This window comes from Hermetia illucens, chromosome 4, assembly GCF_905115235.1.
Source record: "Hermetia illucens chromosome 4, iHerIll2.2.curated.20191125, whole genome shotgun sequence".
In the NCBI taxonomy this organism is placed as follows: Eukaryota; Metazoa; Arthropoda; class Insecta; order Diptera; family Stratiomyidae; genus Hermetia; species Hermetia illucens.
The window spans coordinates 111,570,386-111,582,855 of record NC_051852.1 but is presented as its reverse complement, the minus strand read 5'-3'; the positions used below and the strand labels follow the sequence as shown (position 1 = coordinate 111,582,855).

At 41.7% G+C, this 12,470-nt stretch overlaps 1 protein-coding gene across 4 annotated transcripts in view; it reads right to left on the bottom strand.

The window, feature by feature from the left end:
- The window catches only part of LOC119654863 (nephrin), a 339,369-nt gene that overhangs the window by 55,293 nt on the left and 271,606 nt on the right, over positions 1 to 12,470 (bottom strand). For 3 of the 4 annotated variants that reach the window (XM_038060449.1, XM_038060450.1, XM_038060452.1), the window contains exons 14-15: positions 3,944 to 4,222; positions 3,578 to 3,888 (exon numbers count right to left, since the gene is read on the bottom strand). In XM_038060449.1, the coding sequence (XP_037916377.1) occupies positions 3,578 to 3,888; positions 3,944 to 4,222 (590 nt within the window). The remainder of the gene's footprint in view (positions 1 to 3,577; positions 3,889 to 3,943; positions 4,223 to 12,470) is intronic. The other variant, XM_038060451.1, reaches the window with a different exon arrangement.

The window sequence follows — 12,470 nt, the reverse complement described above, 5'->3', positions numbered from 1 at the left end:
TTCTCCGCTCGACGGAGTTCGTGATAAGTCTCTGCGAGTGCCCGCGTTCTTTGAGAACGCAACATTACTCGGTATGCGGCATTCTTCCGTTCCGTTGCTAGCTTACATTCATCGTCAAACCAGCCGTTCCGACTCCTTTTGCGGCTGGGGCCAAGTATCTTTGTGGCCGTATCCATGATAACGTTCTTCAGATGATTGTGAAGATCATTTGTTGATGCTTCATCTCCAGGTCCTCTGTTGACTGCAGTTATTGCGGCATCCATTTCCCTCTTATAGGTGTCGCGGAGGGTTGTGTTGTAGATGGCTTCAGTGTTCACTCTCACCTGATTGTCAGAGGGGATTCTAGGTGTTATTGTTATTCGAGCTCGGAGCACCATGCCAACGAGATAGTGATCCCCCTATATGTTCTGACATTCATCAAGGCTGAGAGGTGGCGGCGTTCGATCAACACATGGTCAATTTGGTTGAAAGTGGCCCCATCTAGAGAGGCCCACGTATGTTTGTGGACCGCTTTCCGCGCAAACCAGGTACTTCCAACAACCATTTCGTGTGACACTGCTAATTGAATAATCCGCAGTCCGATATCATTTTTTTTTTTCGTGTAAGCTATGGGAGCCAACGTATCGCCTGAATACGGGTTCCTTCCCTACTTGCCTATTAAAATCCCCAAGTATGATTTTAATATCGTATCTGGGACAGGCTTTGAGGGTTCGTTCGACTGCTGCGTGGAAGGTATCCTTCTCCGACTCTGCAGTCTCCTCTGTAGGCGCGTGAATGTCAATGAGGCTTATATTTCTAAACTTGCCTCCCAAGCGCAGAGTGCATAGCCGTTCGCTTATATTTTCAAAACCGATAACAGCAGGTTTCATTTTTTGACTGACTAAGAAACCTACTCCGAGCACATGGTTTACTGGATGACCGCTATAATATATGGTGTAGCGGCTCTTCTCCAGGAAGCCGGTCCCTGTCCATCGCATCTCTTGTAACGTTGTTATATCAGCCCTATATTGGGACAGGGTATCGGCTAGCTGGTCATCAGCTTCATCTCTGTACAGGGAGCGCACGTTCCATGAGAAAATGCACAAATCGTTGATCCGTTGTCGTTGCCGGGTCCGTCGTTTTGAAGTCCATCCTGTACGAGGCTCCTTTCGTGGCTCCGTAACATCGGTTTTCCGTGTAGGGTTGTCAGCCCTACCCAACCCCCAACCTGGAGGACCAGTTGGTACAGCTTGTCCCGTTTTTAGGCGCGGGAGACTCGCCTTCATCCTTCTCCATCTGCAGCTTTTCGTCAAGAAAGAGCTCCCAGCGGTCACCACGTGGATGTGGAGATAGAGTTTGGTAGTAGAACTGTTGGTGTTGATTCAGCAGGGCTTTCATTGCAGGGTGACAGTCATACTGCGGAGACGGCCGTATTGAATTTCGGGTCGACGATCTACTCCTCTGTTTGTAGGTGCAGCTACGACATGCAAGGGAAGACAAGCGGTCATCGAATGATTGTTTCTTTCCGGGTCAATGGCTGGACTTCTTTTGCTAGGCATGTTCAAAAGACGACTTCTGAATGTGATGTTTATAACGATGTGATTGATCTGACTAGAATTCCACTTGCCAGTCAGTTGAAACACTACTGATCATATGGCACGCCTGAACAATCAGTTACCGATTGCCAGGCGATGACAGTTGCAAAAATCCGCAATCCTTTCCACTACTGAGCAATGTGCTGTCAGACCCCATCAATTCTTTTGTATAACCCGTCGAGATTATAATATCACTTTAAGAAATTATGTGTGGCTTTTCATAGAGAGCGTCTTTCCTGTATATCAGAATCTCTATCGAATCGATCGCGTCTTGCGGGAACAGCAGAATACTACAACGAATTTTCGTCTACGTACTTCCATAAAGTTTTTTAGAATATAAAAGTAGTACCAAGTAGGCCAAATAGGAGTGCTTTCAAGAGTAGCAAAGTGTCATATTACTTAGGTCTAGATTCTCCAGCCGATATCAATGGTATTACCGTTCAAATTAGAGAAACAAAAAATTCTGAGAGCCCTCGATACCGCAGTAGATTAGCACATTATGGTAATCAAGCAAAAATCGATAGCGAGAGGTCGTGGTTGTGACACTGTCGACGTGCGTCAATCCAGATCAAGCCTAGTTCATTGGGCAGTTCTTGATTTAATTTTTTTTATAACTGATTCAGAGCTTTCCAATTACGAATCTTCATTCAACGAAGTAATTGCAGATTACAATGTACTGCGGCATCCAGTTCGTAAGAAAGTTATGAAGTGATATCCTTTACGTGGCCAATTTTCGTCTAAACATCTTGACATCTGAGATGCTTGAAACTTAAGTGAAGCCCGCCGAATGTGCTCCTTCAAATGTTCTGATTTAAACGGAATATCAGGGGTTTCACACGTACAGTCCAAAAGATCATAATCTTGAGAAGTGGTATCACAGACTGTTAATTTCCGAATCAATTTTGGCATTAGTGTTTTTACGGAAGTTCAAAGAAAAAAATAATTCAAAAATTATTTTCCTCTTTTCATCGGATGGACAAATTTTAGATCGAAATTGCCTTTTAAAATGACAACCATAAGGCAATAATATGGTTTGAGGTTTTTTTTACAAATCGATAACCACCTACATATGTAATTGCGAATACAGCAGAGAGAAAAGTAACTAAAGCTTGGTTAGGATAACGAAGTTATGTAAGGACCTGAGTATGCAGGAGAGCAGCATGGGAGGGACATTGAGCGGAGGAAAATGCACATCATCTGTTGGAACGATTTGCACTAAGAGAATGGGACTTACTTAAAAACAGGTCATGACGTTGATGGGTAGAAATACACTCGTTCATGTAGCATATGTGATTCCATTCAGCAAGATAGTACTGGCCTTATGCCCACTCCAGCCTATCAAAAATCCATCTATGTTATGTTTGGTATATCAAAAGTGCATGAATCTTGCATTGACTTCTTCACTTCCTTGAATCATCATTGATGTTATAATGGCTCCTGCCAAGCGAAAATTTATATATATATGTTATGTATGTATATACAAATCATAAATCCATACACATAGATAAATATTTCTTTAACATTATTGCCACTTTCTACCTATCCAGCCATCATCTTTAACCTACTAACCTACTGAAAACTTGCCTGCAAGGACGAAGCCAAACTCATTTGTCGCTTGAGCAAACAATTCTTTTCTCCTCTAGCTATTGCATCCTACACATAAGATTTGATGAGGCGTCTAATGCAGTACAAGAATACAGAGATGCATCCACTGTAGATAGATTGCACATTGATGCCACTCTACATATTCTGACAGTATCCAAAACAATACGTTCCCCTAAAGCTCATGAAATTCTGCGGAAATTGCTAATCGACTTTCCCAGATGGATTTTCGTCAGGCATTCAACATTTCCCTGCCCGGAAAATCCTCAAAGGATGCGTTCGATGCTGCATTAAGTGCATGCGTATGCATTATTCCGTATTGATGTTTAATTTCATCGTACATGAGAGGAAACTGTGGCAATAAACCCAACTAAGCGTAAGATAGTCCTTGACGGGCTTACCTTGTTCGGTTGTGTCGTGTAACCCATTTTGCTAACTGGTATTAGTGTATTGTACGTGGTGATATATTGGGGTGCTGCATGGTGATGATGTTGATGCTGCGGTTGTTGCTGCTGATGTAAGAGATTTGATTGGCTCTGGACACCTGGCATTTTGTCCATTACCCCGTACGGTATTCGATCGTACGTCGATGATGTAATTACTGCATTTTGTTCTGCCAATGCAGCCGTTGCATACGGTCTACTATGACTGTTTCCGGTCTTTGTCGTCGTCCATTCATCGTCGTCGTCGTGATCATCTGCATCCGGCATATCTGTAAGGTTGAAAAGATTTTATCACACCAATTACAAAGGATGGACCCTTTTTACCCTGCGGAATAATATCCGGGTTTTTGTCGATGCTATCGGCGCTGCTAGTCTGGCAAGTCTCTCGTCCCGTTCTAATATCCTGAATTGACTGGCCATTGTGCAACGTGTCGCGACTGACTTGATGGGAATAGTTATGACGATCTCTGCCTGATGAGCCTCGCATCCGAACGATGATAACAATTATCAAGGCTACGAGGAATATGCTGCCGACAATTCCGAGTAAAATACCGAGAAATGGTCTGATGTCTTCAATGACGGGAGCATATGCTAACGATAAATCTGTTGAATTTAAAAAACGTATTAGTCTTTGGTGAATATTGCCAGTTATTAGAGGATGGGCATAAGATATTCTTAAATGCGTGTCCTTTCTAGCTTTAGTATACACATAACAGAGTAATTTAGCTTTTGAATGTCACTAAAGAAAGCTCCGGTAGTGGCCAGTGATATTCTATAAAAAGTTCTTAGGGATCAAATATTTATTAAATGTAGGAACTATATGCTTCATACACCTGTGGTGGACTGGAAATTCAAACAATTTAAGGAATCAAATATCTATTTGAGAGCGTATCTTAATTGTGTTAGCTTTCTTTTAAGAAATAATTCCTGTACATTGCTTTGATACTGCAAAAGAAGGATAAGTAAAGCATTGCATGTTCGCTGAATATGTAGTCCACAAGCTGGAGACTTTGAGTATATATTTATTTGGAGATGTTGAGCATAGCTAAAAGCCATTAAACAAATACAACCAATCAGATGACTACATGTTTATTTGGAAACTCACTGGTTAACATCAAAATACTCTAACTCCTGATGGGTTCTTTTGTTTTGAATAAATCTTTATTATTCCATTCTACCATACACTGGAAGCTTCAAATATTTAAATTTCTTAAAATTAGTAAATTATTTACATAATTCCATGCCAATGCTGGAAATTTTAAGTTTTAGAATTAACTATGTATTTTTACATTTTGTTCCTTAATTTAAATTAAGTTAAATCGCAAATTTTTGAAGTGGTGGTCAATATTAATTAATTAAAGCTTGGTGCTTCAGGTACGAAAGCTTTTGTGTATTTCTTTTATAAAGACATTTGAATGTGAATTTGTCCCATTAGTACTACTATGTGAGAATATTCACTTTCGGGTGATATTGACATTCAAAATCTTGAATTTCCAAAGAAGGGACAACTTTGACCCATCATAACTTTATTAGTAATAGTGCGATTTCCACCAAACTTGGTAGAATCAAGCTCTAGATTATAGCCTATATTGCTTCAATTTCACCGTGATAGGATTAACTTTATTTGAAGAGACATCGATTTGGAAGGTATTTCGGAGCCCAGGCACCATATAGTTTCAGACTCCTGTTTTTTTTTCAGATTTTTCAGTTTGATAGTTTCTAAGAATGACCCCCTTAAAGAAATGATCAATTTCAACCCCCCGCACTCCCCACCTTTCCCACAAATGTCAAAACTAGGACCGGCTTCGAAAAGTACTAACCGAGACCTTTAATTTGATACCCCACATGACTATATTTGATGAAAAAAAATGTACGCCCCCTATTGCATGTATAGGGAAAGGATGTAACTCACTGTATGTGTAAGTGTTCTCATCGCTGTAACCGTCTCCAAGAAAGATGCATGTGACGGACAGACAGACTAAAATGAATGCAGTCTACAGGAGGGCAGCCCTGAGGGTATGCTCTGCCTTCAGGACTGTCTCAGATGATGCAGCATTCGTCATCTCTCGAATGATGCCGGTTGACATCTTGGCAGATGAGATGGCGAATATATACAATGCGAAGCCAATCTATCCCTTATCGCAGACGAAGAATGCTGAGAGGGGGAGATCCATAAATAGATGGCAACAGCGGTGGGAATGCTCGGGAAAGGGCCGGTGGACTCACAGAATCATTCCTGCCATCAGGAAGTGGTTGGAGAGACGACACAGTGAGATTATTTATAATCTCACCCAGTTTCTCACGGGGTACGGAGGATATCGCATGTATTTTTCTACTGTCCGAGATTTGTGGAAGAAAGGAGGAATCTAGAGGAGACTCTAGGAGAGGCGTTGATACCAGAAAATCTGGTGCCGAAGATGCTGGCACATCAACAGAATTGAGATGCGGTCAACTACATGATCGCATCTATCCAAAATAAATTGCGAAAGGCAGAGGAGAGGAGAAAAGCGGGGTCACGGGCGCCGCGTATAGAAGAAAGTCGACTAAGCTAGAGTGAGCTGACTCCGCCCTGTGATGTAATACTTTATGGTGGTTCCGCGGGGCAGGGAGGGAGTCGGGGAAGGCTTTAGTGGGTAAAAATCCCACACGCTGGGTGTCCAGACCAGTGCCTTTTGAAGATTTCCACTTCTTGAAAAAAAAAAGACAGACAGACGGGCAGACAGACAGTAACCCGATATTAATAAGGTTAACCTTAAAAAAAGAGCAAAATATTCAAACTGATACTAGTGCAGATGCCTTTCCGAGGTCCAGGGGGTCAACTCTTTATAGCCACTTGGATTTCCAATGAGTCAAAATTCTCTTAGCCATTGTGTTCGGGTGAATTTTCAGTCTGGTTAAGTTTCAGTAGTGGACTGCCCAATTTTTTCCACTATTGTCCTGGTCTCTAAGTCTTTATCGAGAATCGACGTTGCGGAAATACGAAGGAGCACCGGATATATAACTCATATTGAAGCAGACTTGTTCTATTGTATTGTACTGTTTTCTAAATCCGAATTGGGGATCATATATAATGTTGCTTTAAGCTAAAATTGGCAAAAGCTTCTGGAGTAGCAGTTTTTCGAATACTTTCGAAATTGTGGGAAGAAGGCTTATTAGTCTGTATGATTTGACTTGAATGGCATCTTCTCCAGCTTTTGGAATCATTATTATAGTTGCACTCTTCCAACAATTGGAGAAATATCCGATTCTCAAACATGCATTGAACATGTAACATAATAATTTGAGGACTTTTACTGGCAGCTGTTTCAAAATGTTTCAACAGCGAAATACTATTGCTGATTTCCTTGCTGAATGTTCGCCAATTTGTGGATTTATTCGGTAGTCCAGATTGTTTATCCTTTGGCTTTTTTGCACTGTGATAATTACGTGAGAGTGGTCTGACGACAACTCGTATATTGTTTGCGCCGTTGTACATGGGCGTGGAATTCCTTTTTATACTTCAAAGTGGATTAAGTCTGGAGTATTGTTGATATCAGTCGGCCAGGACCTCCTCATATATGATGAAGTTCTCCAGCGGCAATGAATTTTTTCCCTAAAGTCTCAAAGAACTGACTAAACTGCTCCCGAGATATTAATAATAAAATAATAATAATAAATAAATTCTCCTGACCACATCTGAGGGCATAGTGACGTTGCTTGAATGAACTTCTTTTTGGTTACTTCCAATGGATAATGTTTGAGCTAGCGTTTGGCTTTCGCTCCAAGGGGTTTAGCTTCAAGGCTGTTTGGATTCCAATGAACAATTCCTCTGCTATTTCTTTTTTATGTAAAAGAATCTGCAACATTATATTTTGGTTCTTTATTAGCTCCTAGATCATAGTGCTGATAGTATTCATGAACTGATTCAGATTATTCGACAGTGCAGTAATAATCGAAGATAGTTCCTGATTTGGACTGCCAGCGACAGCTTCTTCTTGGCCTTGGTTTTTCACTACATCAGCAAATCACACTCGAGGAGGAATAGATGGGGCCGGTAAATGAACGGACCCAGCCAGAGTTTGTTTTTTAGCCAAGAGTTCATTTCGTGTTGCTCGCATTTTTGAACACGCAGTGTGTTTTGCCTCAGGACTTTATACACTTCGGACCCTCTATCATTGCCAGTATAGTTTTGCCCACAATTGCAGCATTTTCTGGCTGTAGGGTCTGTTTTATTTTTGGAAAATAGAACTGTTTTATGGAATTCCCCGCAGATTACGTACGTATGTATGACCTGGTGTGGCCAAATTCCTGGCAGTTCATGCACTGGATAGGACCATTGCGTCTATCTTCGATTCTGATTCGTTTGTGCAAGAGGCAGTGAAGATTGAACTTTTCTTTTTCCCAATTCGCGAGCCTGTGGATTCAACTCAACTTTGAATAAGGGTTGCGGTATTCTGCTTCGATTCATTATGACACTAACTGATTACACTGCATATCCTATTTCAACAAGTTCGTCTTTTATTTCATTGGGGTCAACTTCCGGTTCAATGCCCTAGATTACAACGTACAGGTCTTTGCCGCTCTTAAGCTGGTAGCAAAGTCGTTAGTTATCTTTCTAAATCCATCCCCAGAATAGATTTGTATTTTCGTCTGATCTCTCATTTCTTGATGGGAGCCTGTAATTTGTCTACCAAATTTTTGTTGCTTTTCTCACGAAGGTCCCTGGAGATTCAGCTTCGGTAATGGTTTTAACTTCTTTATCAGCTTCTGATACCAAAATTTGGAATCGATGGAATACTACTATCAGCTATCGTGAGTTTCGAAAGTTTCTTAACGTTGCTCGTTATTTTCAACGATTGTGTGATAATGATGACATAGCGATCAATCCCAGCTTGTTTCGCAGTAGCATAAACTGACGATGCTTCAGACGCTACATTATTGCCATTAAACTCATTCAGTTTGCTTCTTGTTTGCTTTGGTGTTAAGCTCTTTCGAGCTATTAATCTTTCCTGATGAGTGTGTAAACTTTCGATATGTCAATTGGATCTAGTTGCTGAAAGGTATTAGAGCGCTTCATTCAAGATCATAACGATACATTCGCAGTTGAACTGACCGGTATCCGACACCCAGTGAACCACAGAACTACCTGCCTTCAGTGAGCTTCAAACCGCGCCTTAACATTACGACAACCGAGTATTCTAATCCCTAAGTCATCCGAACGCAGAGATATACAAGACATATAGAATAGTAATAACTAAGGGGGGGTGTCGATGACAAGGCACTTGAATATTATTTTCATTTTATAGACTAACAAAGTTGCCCCTGGTATCGCTATTATGGAGAGGCACTCCATAATAGCGATACCAGGGGCAACTTCTAGCGTGCCATTATAAATATTCTACTAAATGGTGAGGTTGTAAAGATTCAAAAGGCAAATTACATATGAGTAAAGTAATCTGTCTTGAAGAATCTGAACCCCGTCAGATTTTACTTTTTTCTCTTTATAGTGAGTATGGTCTTAGTAGATGTAACAACAAAACAGTACCCCGCAGCAGCAATTTAGGCGACAACATTGTAATCGACAAAGCAGTGGCTCGCAAGTTTTGGTAATGTAGAAAGATGGGTCCAAGGCCAGCAGGGTTCTGTAAGGCCTATTGAGCTTGAGAGCGATGAATTGTCAATGGTATCGGAGGTGGAAGATAAATTAAATATTACTGAATTAGAACAGAAATTAATTATAGAGAGGAATTAGATCCCTGGGTTATATTCTGAAATTTATCTCCAGGGTTTCCCACAAGTTATCCCTCCGGAGCAAGGATTGTGCGAACAATTGCGCTTCACAAATGAGTAGACAAAAATCGGAATGTTTTCTGTCCTATTTAATCACTGAGGGTGAGCAGTGGGTTCTCTACAAAAATGTTAAACACCATAAAGGCAAAAGGCGGAAACGCCACTATTGTCGTCAAGAACAGAATTTCATCCCCTTAAGGCATTGTTGCGGGTTCGGTGACATATACGAAGGACAACCGGGCACTGTTACCAAGGGACCGAGTCATAACAGCGAAAGTATAGTGTGCCCAGCTAGAGCGTCTCGTACCGTCGTTAAAGAAAAACGTCCATCCCTGGTGCATACAAGTAACCGTTGTATTTCATAATGACAACGCTAGATTTCACCCTGCTGAACTCGTTTCGGATAAAAATTACGAAGTTAGGTTGACAGCAGTTTGCCTAATCTTCGCACTCCTCTGAGCTTACCCAACCGATCATTTTAAAGGAAAGTACTTATTGAAGAAAAGTCTAGTTTAGTTAGTTTACTTTAGTGGGGCTGGCGCTGGCGGATCAGCTTCGTCATTACCAGCGTTGTTTGGGTACTCAGGCTCTGACATCAGCTCGGTCGGCCAAGTTTCAGCAGCACCTGATAGCAACTCTACACCAACTCGTTTGATGTGTCGTTGCTGTTTAGTGCTGTGCTGCGTCAAATGTGACAGAGCACATGGACCAGGTCAGTGTCCCAAGACGCCAGACCGAAGTTATGGATGGATGGATGTTAGAATCATTGAGTTGAACATCAATTCTGTAGCCAGCCGAGCTCGTAGACACGAACTCGAACCGTTCCTCCACAATCCTCGAATAGTTCTCCTGTATAAAACCAGGTTGCACTACCGTAAGCCCTCATTTCCCAATTTTAACCTTTTCCGGACCGTCAGACGCCATCCTAGCCAATCAACCATACACCTTGCCGGAGGCACTGTAATTTATAGTCTCCGACAAATTCCTAGGCACGCCCAGAACGCCCTTAAATCCCTCGACGTATCTATCGCCTCAATAGAAACCACATCCAGATTCATATACATCGTATGCCTATACTGTTCCAACTAGTTTTTTAAACTGAACGATCTCTCCACCATTATATCGTTCTGTGAGAACCAACCCTGCTCAGCTGGAAAATCGTGGTCCCTAGTCTTGGGAGGCGACTTAAATGCCAGACATACTTCCTGGTTTGACTCCTATATAAACAACAATTGTCGTCAATTTCACCGCTGGCTGACATCAAATCCTGCTGCACACAACATCTCCCATTTTAATCCGGCATTTCCTACTTACAACGTACGGAATTGCCACTCATAACTTGACTACTTCCTGATTACCAACATAAATCCGAAAACGAATACGATGCCATTATCTTTGATATTCAACTTCCCGATTGAATCATGCGCCCACCGCCTTTAACAGTACCTGATTTCAGGAACGCTAACGGGCTGCTCATTAATCAATCCCTTAGACACAAGCTATCCCAAATCCAACGTTCTTAAAACAACCGAGTCTCAAATGGTATAATAGATAGCACGGTTTGTAAGTATATTGAGGCTATTTAGGAAGTATGCGACGATTTCGTGCCAGCCCAAACGCTCAACTACCGAAATCTTATCTCCCTCCCGGACGATATCCTTCAAGATATACATTACAAGAAAACCCTACGGCGAAGATTATTTAGAAACAAATATTCTCTGCAATATTCTTTTCTGAAGTGAGATCTACGATCTCGACTGTCCTATCCGTGATAGGATCCTTACTCTGTATACCAACCACCTCCATAACCGCCTGTCCAATATTAAATTTAATCCAAAAGCATACAGGGAACTCCCCGACCCCGTGAAGCTGCCAGTCGCAACAACATCCTGCCGCAAAACATTTTCCCTTCTGAGAAAGCAAACTTCATTGCGAACCACTTCCCCGAAGTCCACCATTCCGCACTCCACATGGGTGAACAATGCTTCGAAAGTGAAGTTAGTACATCAATTGCTTCTCTTAAATCCACATCATCATGCTCCCAATCAAGCAACCAATCCGGTCTATTCCAGCATCCGGTCTATTTCGCACCTAGACTCACTCTCTTTATCTCACCAATTAACTTCGTTGATCCCAAAATGGTCGCAATATCCACTCAGCAGAGTAAAAACAAAAGGTCGAGTGGGGTTGATAAAATTCCAACCATTATCATCAAAAAATGCTCTGCAACCATCAGTCCCTTCTTGGCTTCTCTGATTAACCATTGCTTGTTGAACGCCCACTTTCCGGCGAGCAGAAAGTGTGTTCAAATAATCCCAAAGAAAAATGAAAATCCTTCCCTTCCTGATAGCTACTGGCCTATCTCCATCCTTTCAACTTCACCGAAATCTTCGAACGGATCATCAAATTAATCACAATACTATCCCAGATTTCCAATTCGCCAACCGGACTGGTCATTCGGTTGAATACCTCCCCTTAATTCTCCAAACCGATATCATGCTAGCGATTAACAGCAAAACACCCACAATAGCCTATCTCCTGGATATAAACAAAGCTTTCGACTCCGTATGGCAATACGGTCTAGTCTAAAAGCTCAGCAACATCCTTTCCATTCGCACCTCTGCAAGCTTATCTTTAGCTTTCTAGACGGTCGGCAATCCAAAATCAAAGTTCACCAACAATTTCCTTCGTCATTTACAAGTCCTGCTGGAATCCCACAAGATTCGGCTTTTTCCGCAACCCTCTTCTTGCTCTTCACAGCGAACATTCCCAAGCCTATTCCTTACCACAGTCCTATCAAGATCCCACAATATACGGATGACCTGATAATTTACACATCCACGAAGAGCATAGTCTACGGGCAAGCTCGTCTGAATTCATATTCAGACGAGCTTTACCGATACTTTACCAAGTGGCAACTAGCCCTCAATCCTCAAAAATGTCAAACGATTGTCTTCCGCGGAAATAGAATTAGGATGGCTTCGAAAATGTCTTCTGCTGCCAAGAACCTGTCTTTCAATATCATTTCAATTCCCATTCCTATTATTAGACGCCACCATCACCTCCAACTTATCCAATATCT